Source organism: Falco punctatus (genome assembly GCF_963210335.1).
Source record: "Falco punctatus genome assembly, chromosome: 11".
In the NCBI taxonomy this organism is placed as follows: domain Eukaryota; kingdom Metazoa; phylum Chordata; class Aves; order Falconiformes; family Falconidae; genus Falco; species Falco punctatus.
In genome coordinates this window covers 30928866-30955843 of record NC_137591.1, presented here as the reverse complement: position 1 = coordinate 30955843, position 26978 = coordinate 30928866, and the positions used below count along the sequence as shown (strand labels likewise).

The window sequence follows — 26978 nt, the reverse complement described above, 5'->3', positions numbered from 1 at the left end:
GCGCAGCAGACACTCCGTGGTGGCAGAGGTGGCCCCTGGCCACTTCCCCATCCCGCGGCGTGAGGACACTTCCTGCCCCGTTTGCGACACGAGCAGCAGCGAAGGCAGAAGTACGAGCAGAAGGGAGCTACAGAGAAGCTGAGCAGCACCGCAAGGAAGGACGAGGAGAGAGGCAACACCCACGACGAGGTCGGGAACCCCCCGTCCCTCTCCCGCCACACCATGTCCCTGGTGAAGACGATCCAGCTGTGGCAAGAAGGGGTGTGCGCGGCGGATGGCAAGGACTGGCAGGCAGCCCTGGATGCCTTCATGGCCGTCCAGAACCCCCCTGCCAAAATCTGCTTTAACATCGGCTGCATCCACCTTGTCCTGGGGAAGCTGGTCGAGGCGGAGGAGGTAAGGTACAGCCCTTACGGTCGCTACTACTGCTCGCGGGCACCGGCGGGTTTGCTCGCGGACCTGCCAGCCCGATGGACGCCACAGGGAAGGGAGGAATTAGGGGCCATGATCTGGGGGAAGGACTCAGGGCCTTTTAAAGCTGGGATGAAGCGCATCGCCCCTGGGCTGGTCCTGCTGAACCCGTTTCCCCCGTGAAGCAGAGGTGAAGCAGCAGCAGAGGCGCACAGCTTGCCGCTCGCCCTCCCTCTCCCGGAGAGGCGACCACAGAGGCACTAAGCTGCCAAGCGAGCAGTGGCAGATGGTTCCAGCTCAAAAAAATTAGGAGCCTGGTACAGGTTGCACCACCCAGATCCCAGCACTGCAAGGAAGTGTGGCCCACAGAGCCCAGCTTAGGCCACTTGGCTAAAGCAGAACAGGTAGAATTGCTCTGTGTCCTCAGTTTTTTTAAAGTTTTTTATCCCCTTTTTCCCCCACTCCTACCTCTGTGCAGGCATTCACCCAGAGCATCAGCTGCGACAAGCACCTGGCAGTGGCTTATTTCCAGCGGGGGACCGTGTTTTACCGGAGGCAGAAGTGAGTGGAAGGGTTTAAAGTTTCATTTTGGCCGCTTGTGGAGCTGCCAGCCTCCAGCTGAGGATGGCCCCAGGCAGGCTGGTACCCCAGGGGCCAAACCACCACCTCTCAAGGCAGAACAGGCTCCTGTGCATCAGCAGAGCGGTCTTGGGATTGATGCCAGCCTTGGAGCATCTCTCCTCCCCCTGGGGTGTCTAAAAACACTGCAAGAGATATGAGAGACACAACTAAACTCACCCAAGTAAGGACATAGAAGCAGGCAGATTGCCACCACGAGGTGGTGACGCCCTTGTCCTCTGCTCCCCAGCCATGAAAAGGCCATTGAGGATTTCAAAGAGGCGCTGGCCCAGCTGCGAGGCAACCAGCTCATCGACTACAAGATCCTGGGGCTGCGGTACAGGCTCTTTGCCTGTGAGGTGAGAAAGACTTTAACTGGCAGCTTTGATCCCAACGGTCTGTTCACCAGCTCAGGACAGCTAAGGAGAAGACAGCCGACCTCTCCTTGCGCCTTACAAAAAAGCAAGCAAGCTGGCGCAGCGCCACTACCCTCTTGGCAATGGTCCGGCTGCTCCGAGAGCTCGGTCCCTTGCTCTCATCCCTCTGGCAGATACTCTACAACATCGCGCTGGTGTACGCCGCGATGGAGGACTGGAAGAAAGCTGAGGAGCACCTGACACTGGCCATGAGCATGAAGAGCGAGCCCCAGCACAACAAGATCGACAGGGCAATGGAAGCCATCCTGGTAAGGGGGCAGCGGGTCTCACAGCCACTGTGCTCGCTCGCAGCAGCCCCACAGGGAGGAGGGAGAAAAACCCCAGGGATGGAACCCCCACCTTTTACCTATGGCTTTAGCAGAGCAGGAGAAAGACGCAGCAGACGTGGATGTTGTGGTGAGACACGAGCTGGTGAGATGAGCTCTGGGTCACTGGGGAGACAGGGATGGGAAGACCAGGTTAAAAGGACCGTGCCAGGGCTGGGGTTGGGCTGTTGTGGTGGTGGTGGACTTCATGGAGCAAGACCTTAACCCCAGAGGCAGAAGGAAGGGGACATGAAGCAGCCCCTGCTCTCACCTCTGAAGAGCTATGACCTCTCTGTGCTACAGAAGCAGAAGCTCTGTGAGCTGGTGGCCATTCCCGTGGGGAAGCTGTTTAGACCAAACGAAAAGCAAGTGGCTCAGCTGGAGAAGAAGGACTACCTGGGAAAGGCTATGGTAAAAAAGAAATATCTTATTTATTTGGGCCAAGCCTGTGGGCTGAGGAGAGCTGCTGACAATCCTTCTCACCACCCCTCTGAGCTGTTACCTGCTGCCCAGTGGGAGAGACATCTATCCAGAGATACAAGGAGCTGGTCCATGCCTCAGGGCATGGAGGGAGAGATGGCACGGAGGGATCTGGTGGGGAACAGGGACTCTGCAAGGAGAGAGGACCTAAAAGCACGTTTCTGCAGAGCACAGCCTATTTTCAGCTTCTCTCCTTAGCAAGACCTGAGGGACAGTCAGTCAGCAAGGTACTAAGGTCCCACTGGAGCTTCAACTTGAGCCAAGATATTTTTTTTTTTTTTTTTTTTTGGGGGGGGGGGCAGGGGGCACAAAAGAAGCTATTTAACATCTATCACCCACAACCAACCTCCGGTTCTTTCCCTGCTCCATTTGAAAGAAGCTTTTTAGCTCAGATAAGTGAGAAAGCTTTTTTTCCCATGAGGGTGCAACATCCAGGCACTGGGATACCGCCCTGGGGCTCAGGCCCCGGGATGCAGTGCCCCCTGGAAAAGGGACCACTGGCTGTGCAGGCACTGGGGAACTGGACGACTGAGAGCCAACCAGCTCCTTGGGTGCCAGGGGCACCCCAGAAACATGCACACAAACGTTTATGAAATGGCTAAATTATGTCTAAAGTCACCTATAGGAGGTAAGGGCTTGAGCTGGGCGCTTTGGCTCCCTTCAACGTGGGGGATTAAAACATAAAGGGGGACCTGGGTTATAACGCCTCTAACCACGGTAACAGCGAGGCCAAGAGCTGAGAACTTACCACAGCTGAGGGGGGAGTTTTGGTGCCAGCAGCACCCAGCCTGCAGTCAAAGATGCTTAGCCTGACACCACAGCCCTTCTTGGACCTGAAGCCTTCTAAGGAACTTGGCTTGGCAAACAGCAAAGGAGGAGAAGGGACATCAGAGGCCTAAGAAGGATCTACTAGTCACCTGTCACTACCTGTCTGTCTTTGGCTCTAGGTGGTGGCCTCTGTGGTGGACAAGGACAATTTTTCAGGATTTGCTCCACTCCAACCACAGGTAAGGCACCACCAGTGAGCAGCATCCTTGGTGACAGCTCGGGAGGATGTGGGGATGGGTACCATCTCGCAGCTTGCCCAGGGCTCTGGCCTACAGTGGGTACCGAACAGCAGCATCACCACCGTGAGCTTTCTGCTACTGCCGTGGGGAGGCGGCGGATGCTGCCCCCACACCTCAGCTGCTCGCTCTGTCATCAGAAAGCGCAGCCCAAACCCAGCGACATCTGTGGCTGAGGTCACGCGGGTTCCCCCAGAAGGGAAGCGGTGGCCTGATGGCACATCCCCCACCCCCGCAAGGGCTGCGGGTGACTGGTGGCAGGGAGCTGTCTCACAGCCTCTGTCACATTCACGAGGGTTCATCTCTCCAAGCTTGAGTGGAGAAACGAGCAGTTCTGCTTTCACTCTTCATCACCCCCCCAGCTCCCAGAGCCCTTTGCATTTCCCGTGCCGTTTTCCTGATGATGCGGCAGCACCTTCCCATCTCTAACGATGCCTGGGAGTTTTTATAGGGGCTTTTTGAGAGGATGAGGTGCAGCACAGCCACTGCAGCCTACAGCACCGTTACACCAGATAAAATACGCTCTTCTCGATGCAGCCAAGCGCTGACACCTCGCTACAGGAGTCAGGCCTGTTCAAGCAGCTTCTTCGGAGCGTTGATAAAAGCCTCCAGAGACCTTAAATTACTTAGGCAAGAGAGACTGTAAAGCACTAAGACGGTAGCAGGGGATTTGACAAGCACGGTAATGGAAAGGTACGGGGAAGGACAACTTAGCTGAACCCAGCTGATCTCTGATCCCTGATGTCAGCCCTCTGTGAGCTGAAACCGAAGCCACGAGCCAAAACAGGATTGTGCGTCTGAAAACCAACTGCAGGTGGAAGAATTTGGGAACCGCTCCTTGAAAGGAGCAGAGCCAGTGACATTCCCCGCAGCTCTGAAGACAGCTCCTTTATAGGGCAGGGCGGCAGAGCTGAAAACCTGCCGCAGCCAGCTGCAAAGCAGCAAGCCCCCCCCTTAGGTTCAAATCGCCCAGCCTGACACCAGCACGGGGAGGGAGGAACCGTGCAGGGATGACGGCAGGTGTGGTAGAAGCTGCAGGACACTTCTGCAAAGCAACCAAACCCCTCCAGATTAACAACAGTTTTCTTTTTGTCTTCTTGCTGGCAGGCCTCTGGTCCTCCACCCAGACCCAAGACCCCCGAAATCCTCAGGTAAGTTGGATGAAGTATGGATGGTGCTGCTAAGCCAGGCAGCCAGGTGCAGCCCCCTCCTGCACCACCGCAGCTGAGCATCCAGCCGGCACCCGAGACTCAGGGGGGACAGGGAATGGATCACAGCAACAAGGAGGCAGAGCTCTGGGTTCCCCCTACAAAGTAAACCAACATCGCCCGCCTTCCTGAGCCGCCTGCTCCCGCACCCAGGGCCCTCAAAGGGCAGCCCCACCGTGTCCTGTACGAGTTCATCCCCGAGACCACTGAGGAGCTGCAGGTCCTGCCGGGAAACATCGTCTTTGTCCTGAAGAAAGAGAAGGACAACTGGGCTACGGTGATGTTCAACGGAAAGGTACCGGGGCGCGCGATGGGGCAGACACCGTGAGGTTCTGCAGAGGACTTGCGTGGCAAGGTCGTGCTGACAGCTAAATGAGTTTCTGATTATTCTGATTATAAGCCCGCCCTGGCTTAGGCCACAGGGTTCAGTGAAAGCCACCCAACCTGCAGCACCCCACCTTGGAGCCTCAGGCTCCCCCAGGTGCAGGGCAAGGACAAGCCCAGCAGCGCGCTGCCTCCTCGCCAAGCAGTCACCACCGGGCTTTAATTCCCCCACAGAAAGGGATCGTTCCCTGCAACTACCTCGAGCCGGTGGAGCTCCAGAACAAGCTGCATATCCAGGTGAGGCCGCCCAGGAGGAGACGCTGGTCCCAGGGAGGGCAGAACCCCACACCTTCACCCACCACCTATTCTGGACCTTCCAGCAGGACCCATACTTGCAACTCCCTCCCCCTCGCAATGCTGGGGTTGGTTCTTCTGGCTCATGGTCACCTTAACGTGAGCTCAGAGAACTGCAAAACCTGGTGCATTGATGGCCACCAGGGTGGTGGCTGGCAATGCTGGGAGGTAAGGGGTAGCAAAACAAACCTTGGGAAAATAGCGGGGGGGGTGGGGAGCACCCCAAGGCAGCAGCACCCCAGCTCCCTGAGGAAGGGTGGGATTGGCAGCACTACCTTCTTCCCATCTGGCACAGGAGGAAATCCCTCTGGAAGCCGAGATCCCAGAGTCACCCAGCTCCACCGCTCCAGAGAAGCCGCGGCGGCCAGCACCAGGTCAGTGGCAGGGCGCTGAAGGGACTGGGGGGGGGCTTAGGGGTGACCCCCCCTGGCAGCAGGTTTGGGATGGCTTCCTCGGCACTGCGTCCTCGCGCTTTGAGACCAGGCCTACAGCTCATCTCCATCTCATTCTCGGACCCATCTGCGGTCAAGGACGGGGAGCCATTAAAGCAGGAGGCGGAGATGGCAGGTGCAGTGCTGAGGACGGAGTGAAACAGAGCATGTGGATCCCTGAGGAAAGCAAGTCGCTCCGTGCTCTCAATCAGCACAGAGACTAATGGCAAAAAGGCCCCGGGGACAGGATCAAGGCAAGTGACCCACTTGTCCAAGCCCCGGAGTAGAAGGCTCCTTACGGGCTTCCCCGAGAGCAGGGTGCTGCCGCGAGCTGGGCTGGGTTTGAAGGGGCTGTGGTTGCCCTGGGAAGGGGATTCCTGGCCGGTGCCACCCGGCGCCCCACATCGCAGGCCTGGGGCAGGGATGCGAGCACCAGGGCCACCACCTTGCTCCCAGCACAGCTGGTTCAGGATACTGGAAAGCTGAAACAAGGCTCTGCCACCTGCACCCACGCTGCCACACAAGTGCTCAGATGCATGGTCCAAAATTGCTGTTTAAAGCGGAGGGGCACGTGGGTCACAGGAACGTGAGCTGAGCTGAAGAGCTGGGAGAAAGCACCATCAGTTGACCTCTCTAGAAAACATCCCATGGCACTCGGAGGTAGGAGCCTGCAGCTGAGACGTGAGCTCCACGTTGCTGTAGGAGAACCCCATTTGGGGTAGAAAACCCCACTGCGCAGAGCGTGCCACACAGAGGTTCACCTGCTGCCGTTCATTCTGGCTATCGATGGTCAACCGGCCAAGAAAAATAGGAACAGGAGCCAACCAACTGCCAAGGCCCTTGGTCTGAGGTGGGCCTGAGCCAGTTGGTGGTGGGGAAAGGTGGCCCAAAAGACTGCTAACCACGGGGCAGGGCTCGCGTCCCAAGCGGAGTAGCCTTATAGGCTGTCCAGTGGCCAAGGTGATACAGAAGATGGCTGTGGCTCACAGCAGTGCAGGGCAAAGAGCTCAGGGACCCAACAACCTCAAAGAGCATCTTCATGGCATCAAAAGCCATCACAGATCGAGCAGTGGGACCACATTCAACCCACAACGAGCACAGTCGTGTCAAAGTACTGACCAAACGCAGGGCAGATCCTTGTGAGGGGACTTCAACACACCTGCGTGAACCACCCTACCTGGAGGTCTGAATTTGGCTTTATGACCCCGGTGAAGGACAGGGATTGCCTCCGGCTTTTGGTGTGGACCTAGGGAGATCAGAAGAGCAAAGACACTAAAACCAGCAGCTGATGTTTATTTCTGTATTAAATCCACCCAGGAAAGACACCCCACCCCTAAAGCTCCCATCCCTCTAAGAGGGAAGGTGCAGAGCCCAGACCTCTGCTCGGTGGTTGTATCTAAATCTTACAGATAAGCTGCACCACAGCTGATGCTGCATCAATTCGAGGGACCACTGCTGGCTCCAGGGGTGGCTGGTGTCCACAGATAATGATGGGAGAGAGGCTGCAGGAGATCTGAACGCATCTTTAGCAGCAATGTTTACCCTGTCCCACTTGCTGAGCCACCTCTTTCTTCCTCCCACAGACTATGCTCCTGCTACTGCCACACAGCCAAGAGACGCAGCAAAGGTAACATCTTACAAACGCAGACCCAGAGGTCCCGTTGGCGTCAGCAAGTTGCATTTATTGCACGCTGAAAGGTCTGTGGCATGCCTGGCAGGTGCTGCAGCCCTGGAAATGGTTCAGGATTTCATCAGTCAGGAGCTTCCCCAAAACATAACAACATGGTTAGGGGCCAGCAGGTCATCAGGACCCAACCAGGTGGCCAGGGCTGCTTTTTGGGAGTTCTCCTCCCAAAAAGGAGGTTGGAGGGTGGACAGACCTCAAATTTGGTCACCCAAAAGCCACAGTTTGGTTGCCACGTGCCTAATCTGTTACCGCGCTCCCTAAAAAGCCAAGGAGCCGCACACCCGACCATAGCTGGGGTGGCACAACTGCCGGCCTGCCCCACGGGCAGCATGGGCTAGCAGAGATGCCTCCCTGGCCAGCAGCCAGCTGATGCCCTGAAGCTCAGATCTGGCTCAGACAACTGCAGTTTCCACGTCCCAGTCCCTCTCCCTGCCCTCACCAAGCCACGTCAGCTCTGACATCCACTTTTATCGTCCGCAGGAGGCCGAAGCGGCCATCTCCAGCCCCCATGTCCTCAAGGTGCATTATAAATACACAGTGGCCCTGCAGGTCAAGCCAGGTGCTTCCTACACGGAGCTCCTGGACATGGTTTGCGAGAAACTGGAGCTCCAGCCCGAGCACACCCAGCTGAGGTGAGGCAGTGCCCACCGCAGGGAGCCAGAGCACGTTCTCGGGGCTCCCCCCTCACCCCGCACCCCTGCACCCCCAGGTACAGGCCTGCGGAGAGCCAGGCGCTCGTGATTCTGAGCGCGGAGAACCTGGAGGCAGCTTGGAGCCAGAGCAAGGACAACTGTCTGACAGTCTGGTGCGATATCACGGAGGTCGGTGACAGCTAGCTTGTCTCCCTTACCCTGATACAAAGAAAAAGCAGCCGAAAGGCGTCCTTACCAACGGATCTCCTGCCCTAGGGAGAGGGGTTCATACCAGACAGCAAACCAGAGGAGTCCCCGCAGGAGGCGACGCCGGAGGAGACTGGACCAACCCAAGTGGTAGCGCAGTACAATTACGAAGCCACCCAACCTGAAGACCTGGAGTTCCAGGCAGGAGACGTGATACTTGTTTTATCCAAAGGTAATGGTGCTGCTTCTGCAGCAGGGGAGGGACCTCCCAGCTCTGGGGAGAGTGGGGGTCTGACCCTGAGATGCCAAGTGCCTGCAGCAGCTGCTGCTCAGGTCAGGGGGAGCTCAGGGTTCCCATCACAGTATCATCAAAGAACAGTTTGGGTTGGGAGGGACCTCAAGGATCATCTAGTTCCAACCTCCCGGCCGTGGGCAGGGACATCTGTCACTAGACCAGGTTGCTCCAAGCCCCATCCAACCCATGTGGGGCATCCGTGGCTTCTCTGGGCAACCTGCTCCACTGTCTCACCACCTTCACAGTAAAGAATTTCTTCCTAATAGCTCATCTAAATCTACTGTTTAAAACCGTTGCCCCTTGTCCTACCACCCTCTCCAGATTTCCTGTTGGCCCCTTCGGGCACTGGCAGGCTGCTGTAAGGTCTCCTCGGAGCCTTCTGTTCTCCAGGCTGAACAGCCCCAACTCTTCCAGCCTGTCCCCATAGGAGAGGGGCTCCAGGCCTCTGAGCTCTGCTGGTGAGGCCAAAAACTCTCAGGGACTTGGTCAGATGCTGGAGGCGCTTCCTTCAGTGGAGCCCACAGGCTTCACTAGGGACTTTGAGACCTTCCCCTGCCCCCTCCCGTCCCCTGAAGCAGACCCTTCCATGCTGGGGACCTGCAGAGCAACAGCCTGGCTCAGGCAGCCTTCACCGACACCAAGCCTCTCCTGCAAGCCGCAGTTTGCCACCCAAGCCTCTGCTCTGCGTGCTCCTGAGGAAGGACAGGCTTTTCGGCTCAGCAGCCCGTTCCGCGGAGCCGCGAGCCCAGCGGGACCCCCAGCCCGCAGGATTGCTTTCCAGGGCCTCCCTCCACAGCAACTGCCTGGCGCTGCAGCAGCACAGCTCCTCCGGCTCTGCCACCCGCCTCCCGCCCCAGTGGCAGCGGCACGTACGCTTCTTCCAATGTATTTTCATCACGCCCCTGTTTCTGCCATCCCCTTCCCCAAACGCTTTCAAGACGGGAGAGTTTCACTCGAGCTGTGTTTAAGCTTACTGATCACAGTTTGTTGGGCACTATTACTGCTCTCACCTGGCACCTTTACCCGACTGGTTTTCTCTGTAAGGGAAGGGTACCACCTTCCATCAGCTCGGTCCTCTTCAATATTAAGTTGTAAGTGCTTCTATGAGATCGGAGGCTTGAAAACAGACTAAATGTCAGCAAGATCCGGTACATGGTTTAGAGCTGGATCCTTTCAAGCCTGCGCAGGAGGGGAGGACAAAGTTACTGTGCTTCAGCAGAAGCTGCCGGTGAGCCCGCATCAGGCGAAGAGCTGCACACAGACCTTGTGACAGGGCATCCGCTTCCCTCCTCAGCGGAGCCTCTGAGTGAAATCAAGGCATCAGGAACAGTTTTAAAGGCAAAACACCTACAATACCTGGCTGTATGAAGCTCTATCACTAATTTGTGCTGGCTCGCACACTGCAGCAGCAGTACAACGGCCATCGCAGTCCCCTCTCCACCGCTGTGCGGGGAAGTTTTGCTCCACACAACATGGATGACACCCCCCAACCCCCGACCCCAAAATCCTACTCTCCACTTCACAGCTCAGCTAAGTAATTACCATTAAAAAGTTGTTTCTCACCTCATTTAGTTCCCCCACAGCAAGTTCTCAGAGCTCCTAAGCTTTACTCAACCCAGGGTAGCAGAGACTTTTGGGTTTTCTTTTTTTTTTCTTGATAGGAACATGGAATAGCAGGTGAAAATACATTTTAGTTGGCATCTTGAAGAGGACACCCAAGGTCTCAGATCATTTCCTTGCTCTTCACACTCACTTTGTTTCCATTTGTCTTCTATTCAAGGCAGTTTCTATGCCCCTCCGTCTCTAGTTTGATCTACTTTCCCCACCCTCATTTGGCAGTGCATTCTTTCTTACCTTACAACTTTGATCTCTACTTCGTTCCTCCTCAGCCCCTTTCTTCCACGTTCCTCTCTCCACTGGGCTAAAAGCTTCATCAGCAGAAAACCTTAGAACGGTGATCTTCTGTCTGCAGCACATGACTGTTATTATGCTCCTGTGTATCCCTAGGGTGACAAAAATTGTGTCTATTCTATCTTCCAGTGAACGAAGACTGGTTAGAAGGCCAGTGCAATGGGAAAATAGGCATCTTCCCATCCGCCTTCGTTCAAAAGTCTAACACTAAAGACCTGGAGATGTGATTTCAGTGCCGCTTAAAGTTGTGGATGTGGAAAGAAATTAAGAATTCAACTGCTACGATTAAGAAATTTCCATATTCATCACCGCATCTGAAAATGAACTTTAAATATTATTGCTACTTGTATTAAAAGCTTCAGTGTTCGGGGTTTTTTTACCTTATGCATTGTTCTCTAAAACACGTACTTATTAAGAACTTGCTAACTGTCTTCCTGTTTGGAATATTCAATCCTAAAACCCATAAAACCCATGCTTGTCTAGAGACTTGCTTCGTCCCACCTGCCCTACCCTTGACAAAGCTTTTAAACACACCTGCCAGCAGCTGGGAAAACCCACGGGATGGCAGCGCCACCTGAATTCACAGCCCTGCCCAGAAGCTATAGAGCAGGAAAGGCTGAACAGCATTTGCTTCCTTAAAACACTACTGCCAACCCCAAGAGCTTAAGAGATACCACGCAGCCTCGCCCTGCTCCAGTTAATAATTCACTTCAAGATCCCGGTGACTTTTGAACCCCTCGGCAATACAAATATATACATTCTTTGCCCCATTGGGAGCTGGATCTCAAAGCTTTTTCTCAGCAGCCAGAACAGCAGCTCAGAAAGGCACTGCCTGGAATCTCAGCAGGTCATGCAGCAGCGAAGTTGTCCCCTTTATAAAAGCCCACACAACTTTGCTGCCCTCTTCGTTACCCAACGGGTTTGCCCCTCTCCGCCCTTGGCACTGCTTTCACCGTACCCCTGGCCGCTGACAGCTGGTCCTTCTGGCATTTTACAATTACCTACCCTGCTGCGTCCTCACGCCACGCAACCTGTAGCTACAGCCAGCCACCTGCAGCGCTGGGAGCGTTTTGCTTCCGAGGTGCCAAGAGCAACAGTTTCCCCACTTCGGATCCCATCACGCGAGTTCTGCACAACCCCACTGTCCCAATAACCTAAATACCGTTTTTATTTTTTAAAAGGAACTTATTCTGAAAACTAGCCTGGATACAATGAACGCCTGCCATTCCAAAACCAGAACATCTCCGTGGTCTTCTTTGACACATTTGAAAATATGCTGTTTAAAACCTGGCTGCAAACGAGCAACACCCCAATTTGCAGGCGGGTCAAACAGCAGAAGGATCTGTGTCATCCAGCTCCCACCACGTGTGCTCTACTGGGTTCAGTCTGCAACTGAAGAGCAGCTTTGCAAGCTACTCCCACCCCAGATTTTTGGTTTGGCATGTAAAACACACTGCACACAGACAGCACAAAATCACGATCCAATTATCTGCACTGAGCCCATGACAGAATCTCTGCGATTTATTTAGTTCTCTTTTAGACAGACCCAAATAATAAAAAAATAAAAATAAAAATTCAACTTCAAACCTTCTAACTTCTCCAGAAAAATCACGCATTTTTAAAAGCCTGTAGCCAAGTTACACGGGAAATAAACACTACAGACAGACCTGGATGGAGAGAACATGGTTTAATTAAAGGCAAAGCTGATTTCAGCAGCTGCAGTTCTTGCACAGACAGACAAAAAACACAAAAAAAGCTTACGACACAAACCAGTTTCTGTTGGGGGCCCCTCCCCTTGCTCCCTCAGGCACCGGAGGGCAGGACGGGAATCCCAGCCAAGTCGGATGCATTCCCGAGGCCAGATGCTCATGCACAAGTGGAACGTGCAGCTGGGACCCTGGCACTGCCGGGAGTGAGATGGTGAACCTGGTTAGCTCGTCTAGGGTGCAAGAGTCAGTGACTGAAGGTTCAAACACTGGAATGTCGCAGCTGCCTGGGTGCACAGCTCGATACACAAACCGGGAGGGCTGGAGGGAAGTACAGAGGGGTTTGGTTTGTATTACCACTGAGTGGGAATTTCACTTTTTGGACTTTTTTAAAGGAAATACAGCTTCGAAATGCAACAAAGAACAGTGATGCTGCTAAGGTGGAGATCGTGGGGGAGCTGCTCATACCCCCGGAGGGGTATCGTGTCTCCTCCGTCTTCCCTTTTTCTATTCTTTGGGGCTGCTCAGACTCCAGCGTCACTTCGGCTCCTGCATGTGCTTTGCTCTGCAGCTGACTTCCAGCTCAGAGATCCTGAATCGTCACACAAACCCCTACTGCTAAACACAGCAAACGGACATTGAGATTGTTTCCGTAACTTCCCTGGGAAACCTAACAAAAACGCTGTCCTTCTCTTTAACGAAGCTTCCAGTCTTCCTTCCCTCTAATAAATAGCAAATAAAATGTTTTCCTTTTCTCTTCTGCACCTTTTCACATATGAACAGCACTATGCTTTCTTCCGTGTGTTACACATGTGTGTCCACGGGTGCCTTGAATTTCATTCCGCAACTGAAAGTTTGGGGCTGCAGCTGGGGGCGGGGAGCGCGGAGGGACGGGTTTCTGCAGAGCTGATGTGTGCCTGTGGGGCTGCAAACACTCCACACTGTCCAGGCTGACTGTCGGCTTTACCCAGCCCTGCTGGACCCCTGATTATTTTCTGCGAGATGTCGCACGTTGGTAATGAAACTACTAGCATCCAGCAAAGATGGGAGGATGGAGAGAGAAAGAAAAAATAAAAATAAAACCCAAAAACCATTGAAAGCTTTCTACCTACCTATTAAAATGAGTCAGGCTGTGAATGCACAGACTAGCCTGCCCTTTGTGGGGCTAGCCACTATGCTACAGTAAAATGTACAGGAATCAAACATTAATTTAAAACCCCATAGCAGTTAACTTGCTTGTCCAGCAGAGTGCTGCAATGCCCCACGTCACCATTTATAGCTCAAACACCTACTGAGAGGGCGGCATTTCATGCTGGAGTCTCTAACCCACCCACGGGCTGGCCAAAGCCTTTGGGTGAAAGGTGAAGTGGTGTCAAGTGCCAGACTCTCCTTCATGAAACTCCTTCGTTACCCCAGGAGACAGAGCCCCACCTCGCCACCCACCACCTCTGACTGGAGCAGCAACTGGGGCTTTCATTGCTACACACTGACTACGAAGCACGTCTGTGTACGGAAGAATTCAGTGTGATCTTACTACTGAGATAGTAATAAAGATGTTTAGGAGTAATTTCAACTACATTCTCAGTCAGCAAAGCAATCATTAATGGATTCCTATTTTATCTCCCCAAAGAGAGGAAAAGGATTGAGAAGTTCTCATTGGCTTCTCCCATCTGCCCTTCATTCTCAGCTTTTACTTCCCATGTGGCTGGGGACATGCACGATGGAGAAGGTGAGAGGCGGTGATATCGGGTCACTGAGTGAGACAAACAGCAGTTCCTCTCTCCCTCCAGAGAGCCCAGGGATGGAGAGTTCCTGATGATGTTTTCTTGCACTGCAGACGTTTTGTGCACACTCAGTGGGTCGGTGGAGCACTTACGCCCTCCTGACAGCAAGGAACAGAAGAGAGGGCTGCCACCTGCACAGGACTGTGTGGGCCAGTCCTGCAAACCCAACATGCCATGGTTTATGGAGCCTTCGTTTGCAAGGGTTGCCACCTCTGTCTCAATGCGGCGGGTTCATGGCACCTTGTCCACGTTGCTGCTTCTGCTTCTGCTGCATTAACAGCTGCTCCAGGGCTGAGGGTCCAGGGTGCATCATGGAACTGGACCAGATGGACTAAAAACAAACAGCCAACACTAGCACCTCCTTGCGTTAGAGAGCCCTGCTCTTTCAGGTGAGAAAGCAGTTTTCTGTATTCTCCCTCTTCTCTTTATCACTCATACCTGGCTTATCATGAAAGTTATCCAGACTTCAAAGAAGGCCTTCTAAAAAGGGGCTCCCTGGAAGAAGCTTATCTTCCTCCAGAATCCTCATTACCATAAAAATTCATCCCACATTAACGATTACTAATTTTAGACTAGTCAAAGCAAATGTTATCATTTCTTCCACTTCTGCCAGCCTGGTCTTGTTTCACAAAATATTCTAAACCAGCAAGAACTGGAGAACTGTGACATCTTCCAGCACTGGTCACACCTCCCACATTTGAATCTGCAGGAAAACCCTTCAGTTTCTGAGCTCTAATGCCCATCAACAGACTTTCTGGCCCCACAGACAAACGCCCCTTCCTGAGCACAGTTTCAGTCAAACATACCTTCAGGCTCTCCATAAGCACAGCTGAGGAGTCCTCCATAGCAGGAGGGCCTTGGGCTGCCCAGGTGCCACTGGGAGCACTGGACTGGTGCCAGCTGCTCTCCGAGGATGACGATGTTGCTGGGAGATAGTCCAGACCAAACCCTCCCATTGCTAAAACGGGAGAAAGACAAGTTCAAAGGAAGGTAGCAAAACCACCGCCAAACAACCGCCATCAGCTGGCTTCACGCGAGCCTGAAACCCAGCACTTGCCTGGCTTATCTGTTTTCCAGCGGTCTGCGACTCTCCTGTCTCTGTTGTCTGGAGTCCCAATAGGTCCAAAGTTGGAGAAGGGAACAGAATTGTGGTTATGGGTTGGAGGGGAGCTTGGCAAGCTGCTGGGGTTGGAGGAGTGAGGAGACTGGCTGGCTGGTGTCGAATGATCTAGTGATTACAAGGCAAGAGGAAAAAGGTCAACAGAAACAGCAGGAGCCTCCTGATTTTGAATTTCTTAGTGCTGCTGCAAATTCTGCCATTACCCAGTTTTCTCCAGTGCTGAAGGTCAGTTTTTATTCCCTCCATTACACAAGCGTAATGCAAATTCCTAAGTTCCGAGTGAAAATGTTTGTGCATATACAAGAACAGAAGGACTGTGCTTAACGTATACGTGTGCTTACCAGAAAAACCAAAAACCAGGAGACCGAGACGGCTGGCTAGCCAAAGTGAGTTTTCCCAAGGTTTCTTGAAGAACTTTTCTCAAAAATAAAAACCCCCAATAATCTGTCTCCAAGCTTGACAAACCACTAAAAAAAATGACATTAGACCTTGAGGAGTTTTTAAGTTTACAGTTCGAACTCCCAAGTCTGTGAATGTTTTACACTTCTATGAGTCTTAAAGCAATTCAGACCAGATGCCAATACTGAGCAGAAGAGAAGAACAAGCATGAAGAAGCCTATCTGCAGGCAGGACAGAATGATGACTGAAGACAAGACACCATAGCAGGGTGGCAGGAAACTATGTGGTCTTGAATGAAGAGCTGAAGGGAGAGAAAGCTGAAACCACGTGAGCCGTAAATCCTGCTAGAATAAAAGCACTTTGCAGCTCCTTCCATTTCACCCACAACAGTTATTCCTGTTGCAAAAGTCTCAGCGCAACCGAAAATCTCATCCAGTGCAGACGTTATTTAAAATCCACTCATTTCTTAGATTCAACTAATTCTAATTCCTCCCTTCACACTCTTCTGGATTTTTTATGAATATAATGTCATGATCTAATAGTTACATTTTACACCTTTAAGATAATTACTAAGGAAAAAGCTGGTTTGCTTTGAAGGCTGCTTAACGGTAAAAAACCAAACTAACACAAAAACCCCACTGTCATATTTTCCTCCACACTCTTCAGTCATACAGTTTCTTTCTCTTTCAAAGATCTACATTATGAAATCCAGTTCTTCCTGCTCTTTCCGAACAGGCAACACAAAGTATATGGATCTTTGAGTTTCAGCCCTACTCCCAAATGCTTGTCAGGAATCTAAGTTAAAGAGATTTCAGGATTTAATACCTCCTACAACTTTAATCCTGCTCAACCACTTCAATTAAAAACCAGGTTCTTATGCTGTATTAATTACAGATCCCCTCATATTTCTGAGGATATATAAAGAAAACAGAAACCTTCAGACACCTTGTCAAGCAGGTATTTTTTTTAATTTCCAGTTACATTTAACTTGCAGTAGGTTCAGAATTAACTCAAATCCTCTTACATCACTAGATATAAGAAAAACCATACCAGGATTACCTGAGCTGGCTGGAAGGGATGGAGACCACGGAGTCCCTTCAAAGAGAGAATATAGTGAAGTCTCCTGATGGGCAACTGAAGGGGTGACTTCTGTTTTTGTGCTGGTATTCATGTTTTTCCCATATACCTCATTGAACATGCTGTTATTTGGATATCTTTCCTGCCAAAACGTAAGTGTAAATGTTTAGGTATTGGATTTATTTCAAATACTGACACTGTACAAAGGAAACAGTTATAGATCAATATATTTTCCTAACTCCTTTTTCACTCCCCAGCCCCCTCTTCTTTGACCATTTTATTTAACATGAAATCCATCACATTCTGAATCATGACAGATTTCTCCTGGCTGGACTGCAAAGCTTTCACAAAAATTTTATCAAGAACCAGCTCAGTCCTCTGGAAGAGAACAGGGAATCCATCGCTCAGGAAATAAAACCCTACACACCATCACACTTTGAGATCACCTTTTCAGTCAACTTCACAATTCTACTAACAACAGGGGGTCCCACGAACTCTGCAAGATTCAATAGTATGTCTGCAGAACTATAGCTGGGATGAATTTGGAAAGACAACTGATAAAGGTAAAGATAATCTTGCTGATACAGACTGAAATTAGGCATCCATATGGTTTTCTTCCAGGTTTTCCATTGGTTTAAACTAAAGGATATCCCCAGATTTCTGCCATGTTAGCTAGTTTAATGGCAAGCTCTGCAGCAGAGGGCTGCAGACTCTGGTCCTCGCTTACCTGATTAAGAGAAAAGCCACTGAGGGACAGGAAAGACGATGACTGAGACATCAATTCTGATGGTTTTTCCAGCAGGGACTTCTTCAAAAACCAAAAAGAGAAGAAGAGCAGTTAGTATTCAGTGTAATGAGCAGGAGGAAAATATACTATCAGAAACTGCCAAGGTGGTTTTGGTCATATTTAAAACCCTCCTTATATTTTAGCTCTAGCACCCTGGAGGACAGGGAGAGCAAACTAACATGCAGAAAATCAGTAGTTTCCCTACTAATTGTACTTAATATCTCCTAATCAACAATCATGACAGCTGAGAGTCTCAGGCAAACCCCACTGCAGAACAGCTTTTCCAATTGTAATACTCTGTCCAACACATCTAGAGGAGAGATTCCTGCCAAAAAAACCCTATGGGTGTGTAAAACCTCGTTCAAATGAGACAGGATCCTTCCTGGTGACCAGAGGACTTCCTCAAACACAATTAGACTCTTGTATGTCACTACCGACAGACTATTTTTCAGTTTGAGAGCATCCCTGCTTCATAGACATTCTTAAAACAGAAAGAGCAGCCAAGCCCTGTGATTTTTGAGTTAAACAGTCTAAGTTTCATTCAGCATGTTCTCATTTTCACCAATGACTGTAGAGAGGAAGGAAAAAATCCACCTCCAGTGTTTAGAACGGAGATTCCAAAACTCCCCTGTTAAGATATTACAGACCATGACCTTTCCCATCATCTACATCTCCTTCTCTCATGCAGTTGTTATTTCCAGCATAATATTTCTCAGCTTTCTTTTTGGTTCTTACAATGATTAAGCAGTGAAAAAACAGTTTATCTAAAACAACCCTATTTAGGGAAGAAATAGGATCAGTTATCATCGATACAGAAATCAAAGAAAAATTACAAAGCTCAGCTGGTGGACAACGAACACCATAGAATTGGTGAAGCCATAAGTAAAACTGTGTGTGATCCAAAATGAAAGCTGTAGTCTTGTTCCAAATAAAAGCTCTCCTGCACTCATACCAGATCAGCATGTCAGATGTTTTTAAATTTATTGTTCAAACAACCAAAACCTGAACTAGCATGTCTCTCTCTTTAACATGGTCTCGGTATCTGGAATATCTTTGCTTTTATCCTGTAAGCCAAAGACAAATAGCCTCATTTTCCTGGCAAGCAGTTTCTCACTTGTTAGATTTTCAAAGTGACAACTCATTACTTTGAAAGCACGTTCTAAAAGGCAGACAAAATTCACACTCTGCATATCCACACAGCTTGCACAGAGAAGAATTTCCTTCCCTTTATCGGCAGACAGCAGCAGTAGGAGCTTCAAAGGAAGCTGCTGAAAAAGCAGCTATTAGTTTCTTAGCAAAGGTATCTAATGAGACAGAAATGGATGTCTATTTTGCTACTGGCTCCTTGGGATGGCGTGTCAAATAACTGAGGAATAGAATTAATCAAAGATTTTGCGCAGAGTAACAAATGACTCTGTTACTTCTACTAATCTGAATTACTAGTATGTAATGAACGTGCTTGTAGCCATACTAGAAAGGCATACTGCATTTTCAGAGGCAATTCACAAATTCAGCAGCTCTAGGACCCTCCAAGCTAGTGAACTAGGAAGGTTTTAATTCATAAATGGGGGAGGAGGAGTCTGTAACTCCACAGGAGTTACTGATTACTTAGCCAGTTGCTTGCAATTTTCTTCCAAAGCCATCCTGCTCTTTTACAATCTCTTCTGCATTTAGTAGAGCAGATTCCCTCTGCTTTTCGGACATTTTTGTGAATGAAATATAATGCAGACTATAATAAGCCACAGTTTTTCTGAAGACTTCCCACAGCTGAATCTGTGCTCCCCCTTGCCCTTAATTACTAAGCCCATACAACTGCAGAAGAGCAAGTGCATTAAATGATGCACCAATGTCTCTCTTGTGGACTGTACTTACAAAAATCCCCACTGTTATTCTGATTTCTGAACAAATTAGCAGGCCTGGATTCAGCCCAAGAGCTGTACCATGGGCCTTCAGCTGGTCTGAGCTCTTTTATGAAGACTAGCTCAAGGGTGAGGCAGGGAAATGGACAGCAGGGATGGGGGGGAGAGAGGATTTTCACGTTTCTTGTAATTTCACAGAAGAAAGAGATGCCAGTTAAGAGTGAGAAGCAGCAGTATTACATCAAATACATACAAAGAGGCTTCGTCCAGGAAGAGAGGCGAGAGGCCCCAGCAGAGCTGGGTAAAGATCAGGAGGATTAGAGAAAATCAGCTCTTCCTCCTCCTCCAAGGCAGCCAGACTCTTTAACAGGTCCGGAGGAAGCAGAGGGGAGCTCTTGGGGTCCTAGTGACAGAAATGAGCACAGTGAGACAACAGAAGGCAGAAAGGAGAACAGCAAGAGACAGTGAGGAGGGGCTAAGCCACAACAGGACAAGAGCAAATAGCAAGAGAAATGCAGAAGGCGGCATGCAGAGGCACAAGCTGAGAAAAGTGGTGCAGCAGAAGTGTGCTGAAGTACACAGATAGAAAATGCTGAGCTAACATAACTAGCCACATGGCCTAAAGCATGCTGGGGGCAGAGCTGCGCCATCAAAATGATGGGCAGATAGTTTTTATTAGTGGAGCATGTGCTTCCTATTGCATCCATGCCAAATATCAAACCTCTTTTCACATTCAAGGACAGAGAACATGAAATCTTACAATTATTCTTCTACAGCTGACCTGTGAGCAATTTAGGTTTCAAGTAAAATGATGTTTGCATCTTCTTCCCTCCTCTATTTGTGGAATTTAAATCCCACAAGACTTATTTCCACTGCTAACGGCTGCTACACCAACGTACAGCCGACCAGACCAATGGGCCAAAAAACCCTGCAAAGTGCTGGTCAAACTCAACTTCTTGATTTCTGTGAGGGATGCTTAGAACACAAGCACACGAGCACAGCCACTGTCCGTACTGCACTGTGCTGGCGGCCAGGTAAGGGTTCCCTTTTAGCGATGAGAACAAGGCTTGGACCCTGTCTCCATCTAAAAACCACAACCTGGTATCAGGGTAGAATCAGGCTCCTGTATATTGTCTGGCTTTTCTCTCTGAAGGATAAGCCAAGGGATCTCAGCTGACCTGAAAATACTGAGCACGTTTATAGAGGCACACCTGACCAAAAGTTTAAAGAGGCCTCTGTTTAACTTTCCTTATAAACATCACCAAAAGCACTCACAGACAACTCCTGGACTGTTAATAAATAACAAATATTGCAGGTTTTATAAATGGCAACACAAAGCACAACTGCATGAACAGAAGCAAAGTATTCCGTTAATTCAACCAACAGCTAAGGAATCCGTTCAGCTCCCTCACTGTGTGGTGGGATTTACAGGAAAAACAACAACAAAAAATCCAAAACAAGACTGCTCCTACCCTTCTCAATCTGGCTACTACAGTCTCAGCCATTCAGTGCACTCAAGATACTACACAAGTGTTAAGAATTTGTCTAAAGGGTACTAATTCAACTGCAATTATTTGGGTGGCTTTAATGGTATTCATCAGTTGCCAGACAAGAATGTTCCCCAAAACTATCAGCTGCCATGTTTCTTGGCCTGGCAGACACAGTGCAAATATCAATGTCACAACTACACTGAACAAGACTTACACCTACTTGAAACCAAATCTTCAACAGTCAGATCTCACATACAGCCAACTAAAATGGAGAACTCATTGCTGTCTGCTGGAATCCCATTTACTGATACCCAGCTCCCTACTAAACAAGCTCACATAGACATACTTGGGGCTACAGGGCATTCCTGAAACAGGGAAACTCCTAGAGTTGTCAGGAGTATCAGAGTCTCAGTGGTTTTCACCACTCACAGTATGGATCTTTACCTCAAAGGTCATCCTGGAGACAGCATCCTGCTCTGGGCGGAAGACTCCTTGCCGCTTTCCCCTGCGGTCCATGTTAGACTGCTGTGCCATCACCCTGTTGTCAGCCAGGCCATAGGAAGAGTCCCAGTAATATTCTGGCACCTTGACTTCTGAGGGGTTCTGGTTATATGGCTCCATTGGGAAGGGCTTCATTTTTTTCTCCAGAGGTTGCTGTTGCATCACAGGAGGCTGCAATGACTGCTCAAATAATTTGAGAGGGTCCTGGGCCTGCAGGTAATAGGACTGCTTAACGGGCATGATCTTCCCCAGTGAGCCTTGAACTTGAGGTGGGTTCCAGAGCTGCTTCGATGAGTCTGTCTGCGGATACTGAGGCAGAGACACACAATTTCACCAGCAAGCAGGAACAATTCACGTTAACTGAACACCTAACTCCATTCAAACTGTTGGTCTGGCTCGCTTGTGACAGACATTCCACAAACATTCTGATTTACTACTGATTAAACTACTGATCTATTCGCCAAAATTCACAGTCTCAATAGACGTCTAATACTCCTTAGTCACACTTTACCCCAACGGCCAAGTATAATCCTTACTCTAACCCAGTACCTTATAAACACCTTTACTAAGGTACGGAGCCAGCATTTTGCTGCCCAGAGCATCAGGAGGGTCTCAGCATCAAGTCCAGACATGCCAGAAGGGAGATTATCTCTAGCACAACGTGAGCATAAAACTAAGAGCTGTGACAGAACTGACACTGCAACCCAGATAGCTCACTGGAGAGCGTGGGTGAAGATTCAGATTCAGTCCTCATTACTCACACAAAGAAACCAGAAAAGCCTAAGACAGAAATACCACCTTCAATACCTTGTCTATAAACAGAAACACACAGAAAAGAGTGACCACCTTCCCATTCCAGTAGATGCCTTCCTCTCCGCTATAGAACCGTATGTTCACGCCCACCAAACTTCAGCTCTTTTCTAAAATTTGCCCAGAAGTTCACAGATCAAAATTCCACACTTAGGGTCTTTAATGGCAGTTTTGAAAAGGTAATCCAGGAACGTTAGGTCTTGAACGTTGCAGTTTATTTTTAAACAAAGCTTAGCATATTGCATTAGTTGAGTTTACCTGCTGGAATCCGGAGTGGTGTGGTGGGCTCTTCCCCAGGCCCTGCACAGCTTTCGTAGGGGACTGTTGCTGCTGTTGCTGGGCCAGAGCTTGGACCTGTAACTGGCTTGCGGACTGTGCTGTTGCCTGAGCTGGTAAAGATGAGAGGGGTTGCTGGGAAGGAGGTGGTGTTTGCTGAGGTCCCTGTGTCATTGGCCCTGGTCCAGAGGGCCGTTGCTGGCTGTAAGGAATGTGGGACTGTTTCCCACCTTGCACCTGGTTTCCTGCAGGTGAATGAGCTGTGGGCTGGAGGAAGGTTCCTGGGACAGAAACACCACCTGGGAAGGTGTATCCTGTGCTCATGGAGAAAGCCACAGGAGGGGGAACAACATAGGTTGGAGGTGGAAACCCTGGAAAAGATAAAAATGCACCTTTAAGCACAATTTGACAGAGCAGATAGCTCCCCTCCAGAAAATATTTAGTGGTTTGGTTTTTCCTTTCTCCTCCTATTTTGCTCATTTAGCTCATTTAGGCCGCGAGGACAGGGAACACCAGTTTGCATACATGCACTCCAAATGTCCTCTCTCACCCTTGCACACACATGCTGTGATCACAGGGGGATCCAGAGTTTTTTCTCAGGTTCTCTTGCAATATTCCAGGCACTGGTAACAGTCAGTCAAGGGCAGTATCTGGGAGAGTCACATGTTTCCACCCCCCACCCCAGACGTCAGTCTCCCCACTTTCTCTTCCCTTCTACTTTTTTCCTTCACTGTTCTGGGTTTTTTGATGCTTTACTCCCAAAGTTCCCTTCCCCTCAAACACACACATTCTCAGTGACTAAACTTCTGGAGCAATGAACAGAAGCAGTCGATAAGTCTACTGCCTCTTCCCACAGGATCACCAGTCTCTGGATTAATTTAGACAGAGACAGATGGTAAGCAAACAAATCCTCATTTCCACAAGATCAGTTCCTTTCCTGTAGTTCACAATGAAAACAAGTTTGGAAGGCAAGCTTTAATTCTGTGTCTCACGGGCCAGATTTTACGCTGACTTTGGAGCAGGGAAGATGTCCCTCTGTCTTATATCCAGCGACTACATGTAGCAGCTGCAGGGAAGATACAGCTTCCAGCTATTTCGTGAGCAAACATGAACAGCAAGGTATGACAGGAACACTCTACAACAAAATGGGAACACGCAATGTGGCAACTACAGCAAGTAAGACCACACAAGTTACAGCCTGAAACATGAGCACCACTACAAAAGAAACTGAGCTTTAAAAGAAGCAAGCAGTGTGATTGATCTTCTGTAATGGAGTCCCAGGCACAGAGAACGCTTCCTCTTCAGCTAGCAGGAGACTTTGTCATGTTTTGACTAACTACAGAAACAGCCTACCATGAAGTTCCTTGATCTCACACCCACTAAACAAGAAGGAAGGCGGCAGATTTTATGACAGACCTCGATTCTAAAGTGTAAGGAAACTTATTTATCTCATTGCAGTTCTGCTATGCCCGTTCTTTACTACTTAGTAAGACTCTCAATGTGAGAATGCATGTTCATTAAAACAGCTCCCACCTTCAGAGGCTGTAACAACCACTATTACAAGATTTTCTTTGCAGTGAAGAGTAAACCACACTTCAAAAGAATGATGTAAATTACCTGGCCGGCTAGGAAGGGGAGGGAAGGCTCCTGGGTGATGAATGGGGATGAACTGAGAACTGCTGGCCTGACTTGGAGTCTGAGTTACAGGTGTTTTCCTGGCTTCAGACACCGGAGTCTTCCTCATCTCTGTCTGGGATTTCACCTAACACAAAAAAGTAAGAAGAAATTACACAACTTCTCCTGTAATTACCCACATCATGTCTCAAGCCAAAAAATGAACTCCCAGATTGTCTGAGAGATTATTTTCTTTTCCCTAAGTAATTGGGAGAGGTCTGGAACACAGGAACCCAGTTCCCTCCTCACTGACCTCAGGCAGTTTACCCTGCCTGTCCTCAGGCACTCCTTGCCTCACAAAAGCACTCTAGGGAGATCTACCCAGAAGATGCAACAGGCTCCTTCTCTAGCGAGAGAGTGGGAAGCAGACATCATAATATCCTCAGACCATACAAAGAACTTACCATGCTGCTCAACTGCAGTGCCTTAGAAACAAAGCAAAAAGTGCAGATGGTCTTATGCTTCTCCTAGGGCACTACTTCAACCTAACTCATGGTACTTACCTGCAGCACCTTAAAAAACAAACACTACCATGTTCTTCCTAGGGAACTTTCAGCCTAAGCCATTCGGTGACATATACGCACCAACTCCTGCATACTATGAAATTCTTTTGACCAAGAGCATATAAGACAAATTGCAGAAGTGTTTAAACCTCTTTCAGTTTACTGTGTAACTGCTGTATGTTCTGTTAAAAGAGCTGCACCAGTTAAAGGCAGAGAGAAGAATGTAATGTAATGTTTACCTGATTCTGAGTCTGCTGCGGTCTGGGTCTTCCTGGAGAGGAAGACAGAGGGGAAGACTACTTTCCCTTTCTGTTCAGCTCAGCAGAACTGCCTGGAATGCAAGATGGAGCAGGCAGGAAAAAGACAGCAAGCAAGGAACCCGGGCAATACAGAAAGGGCCCAGGAGCAGACCTGACGCCAAGCCTCAAAGGTGATTGAAAGAGAGGGGTTTATCACAGACCAAATTTAAAAATTCAAACCAAACAAACCAAAACTGTGTGGGCTTTACTTCAACATTTAGTGCTGCTGAGTTGAAAGGAGTTAGAGGGCAGGTCTTTTCTGCCAAAATACAGTGGTAAAGGGGTAGATGCATTCAAATGTTTTCTCAAGTTTGTTTTCAAATAAATTTGAATGTCCCCATTTAGAAGTTATGGGAGAGTGGTTTATTTTTTGCATTTAATTTAAAAAGTAGATTGTAAGGGAGGTTTGGGCATGTTTTTGATTTCCCGCTAGAAAAAGGAGTGAACTCCACCTCAAGGTTCTAGCTGATGCTAAGCACCACAAATGATGCAGCCCCTGCTCATGTCACATCTATTCACTGACAGCTTCACCCTTCACCACATTCTATAAATTCAACTTATATCGTGCTGTCCCTTTTTTCTGCACAGTAAGCCAAATGTTTTTATAACCCATACTGAAAGCTATGCATTCTTTTATAGCAATGTCAGAGAATTCAAAGACACTCTTCCTGCCATGGGATTTCAAAACATGAGCTCCAGTCTGCCATAAACTCAAAGCTGCTGTAGCACATTACCAAAGACTGCTTCCAAAAGCCCTCCCCCCACCCCGCATGACTTGTAGTTAACTTTTAAAACCTAAGTATCTAAAATTCATCAATCAAGACAGACAAATTTCAGTTGCTTCCACACTTCTACCTGATCTCACCTAAAAAGTGTCAACACCACCAACTACTTTCTCCTACGCAGTGCTTGAGAGAAGCACTATTTCATCACAGTGACCTCTGAAAAGTAAGTTACACCTCAAGTAAGTCTGCATTAAACTTTCCTCGGCATCTAACATTATTTTCCCTAGAGAGAAGAGAGTCAACCTATGTCACATTTTCATAATCACCTCAGAGCACCCAGGTTTCTACTTATCTGCAAAACAGGACTGATTACTTCTGTATAATATTGCTAACATTTTTGCTAAGTAGGAGCTGCAACATTTGTAGCTGCAACACTTGTAGCATTTAGGCTTTTGAAGGCAACGAACTATGGAGGAGATAAAACCTGAAGGCCAAAGCAGACAGAGCACTCACAAACCACCTAAGGATACAAAACCTACACTGGTTTCTCAGAGGGTGGGAATCAAACCCTCCTCATATTCTGGAGTAGGTCTGGATAAGTAAGATCACCAAACTATACAAACCAAAAGGCATTCAAAAGGCATTTCATGGGAATAGGTGCCATAACAAATACAGCTGATGCAACTAAAGTCAAAATGCATTTCTATTCAACAATAGATGAAAAGTGACCAACCACCAAAAACATATTTTACTACTGCTGGGTTTGCAGCAAGTTCTTCTTGAGTTTGTAAACATTTAAGACTAAGACAAGCAAATTTCTGATAAATCAGCTGGATCAAAATTAAAATATCTTCCCTATCCAAAAAACTAGACATACTTCTCAGAAGATCCAGTGGATTTTATCAGCAAGTCCTTCTTTTCCAATTCAAGGGCACACATACCACAACTGGGAGCTGTGCTCAGGCCTGCAACCACATTCCAGACTTCAACAAATAAGAAACTTGCTACTCTAACTCACCTACATTGGCTTTCAGATATCAGAATCTTGTGCGGTGACTCACAAACAATTGCCACATGGTTCTGTAGGCTACGACCCTTTTACCTGCCTTGGTAGGACCCCTGCAAAACCAACTGAATAACAATGCCAGTTCAGAACTTCCATTTTATAATGATTATGTTTAATAGCAAATAATGAGGAGAACAAGAATGATCCAAGGGTCCTAACACCACCAGATGGAAATATGAAAGAGCTGGTTTGTCTAGCTTAGGAAAAAAAAGAAGACCTCAATTGCACAGGCCTTCAGAGCAGTTGCAAAGAGGAAGACTTAAGTTACTCTGCAGACCTGTTTCGGAAATTAGTAGTAGGTTTACACAGAAGCAAGGGAGATAAAGCGCATTAGGAAATAATTTCCACTTGCAAGAACAGTGAAGAACTGATAGTTTCTCCAGGGAAATAACAGAGTCTCCATTGCTATTATTAAATGCCTCCAGACATCATCAGGCTGAGATGCAGCCAAACCATCCAGCTACAGATCAGATCAACCCTGAAACTCTCCACCCTTATCTTCTACAACTTGATGGAAGTCAGACCAGTAAATTCACTA

The 26978-nt window shown here is 48.9% G+C and overlaps 2 protein-coding genes across 10 annotated transcripts in view; one reads left to right on the top strand and one right to left on the bottom strand.

Annotated features, from left to right (window-relative positions):
* The first annotated feature begins 89 nt into the window (after window positions 1-89).
* On the top strand, window positions 90-10786 carry NCF2 (neutrophil cytosolic factor 2). Of its 3 annotated transcripts, XM_080407587.1 has the most exons (15): window positions 90-396; window positions 890-972; window positions 1280-1388; window positions 1580-1714; window positions 2075-2182; window positions 3199-3258; window positions 4423-4466; window positions 4677-4818; window positions 5082-5144; window positions 5497-5575; window positions 7216-7259; window positions 7800-7951; window positions 8029-8140; window positions 8228-8390; window positions 10494-10786. In XM_080407587.1, the coding sequence occupies exons 1-15, from the start codon at window positions 223-225 to the stop codon at window positions 10589-10591; spliced, it is 1566 nt and encodes a 521-aa protein (XP_080263713.1). In that variant the 5' UTR covers window positions 90-222; the 3' UTR covers window positions 10592-10786. The 3 variants fall into 3 exon arrangements, with proteins under 3 accessions (XP_080263713.1, XP_080263714.1, XP_080263715.1); XM_080407588.1 differs by lacking the exon at window positions 2075-2182; XM_080407589.1 differs by lacking the exons at window positions 7216-7259; window positions 7800-7951; window positions 8029-8140; window positions 8228-8390; window positions 10494-10786 and adding an exon at window positions 5732-5880 and having other exon boundaries at window positions 5082-5575.
* A 1250-nt stretch (window positions 10787-12036) lies between these two features.
* SMG7 (SMG7 nonsense mediated mRNA decay factor) overlaps window positions 12037-26978 on the bottom strand; it is a 54015-nt gene continuing 39073 nt past the window's right edge. For 5 of the 7 annotated variants that reach the window (XM_080407543.1, XM_080407541.1, XM_080407542.1 and 2 more), the window contains 9 exons: window positions 23791-23935; window positions 22156-22544; window positions 21031-21396; window positions 19350-19499; window positions 17178-17258; window positions 16433-16592; window positions 14912-15082; window positions 14661-14812; window positions 12037-14185 (listed from right to left, as the gene is read on the bottom strand). In XM_080407543.1, the coding sequence (XP_080263669.1) occupies window positions 14072-14185; window positions 14661-14812; window positions 14912-15082; window positions 16433-16592; window positions 17178-17258; window positions 19350-19499; window positions 21031-21396; window positions 22156-22544; window positions 23791-23935 (1728 nt within the window). In that variant the 3' untranslated portion in view covers window positions 12037-14071. The remainder of the gene's footprint in view (window positions 14186-14660; window positions 14813-14911; window positions 15083-16432; window positions 16593-17177; window positions 17259-19349; window positions 19500-21030; window positions 21397-22155; window positions 22545-23790; window positions 23936-26978) is intronic. The other 2 variants (XM_080407545.1, XM_080407546.1) reach the window with 2 other exon arrangements.

What these genes read in the sequence shown, in the direction of transcription:
- NCF2 (XM_080407587.1), top strand. Translation starts at nt 223, where the DNA reads ATGTCCCTGGTGAAGACGATCCAGCTGTGGCAAGAAGGGGTGTGCGCG. An exon ending in GTGTTTTACCGGAGGCAGAA is followed by an intron (nt 973 to 1,279) that starts GTGAGTGGAAGG and finishes TCTGCTCCCCAG; the next exon opens with CCATGAAAAGGCCATTGAGG. An exon ending in ACAGGCTCTTTGCCTGTGAG is followed by an intron (nt 1,389 to 1,579) that starts GTGAGAAAGACT and finishes TCCCTCTGGCAG; the next exon opens with ATACTCTACAACATCGCGCT.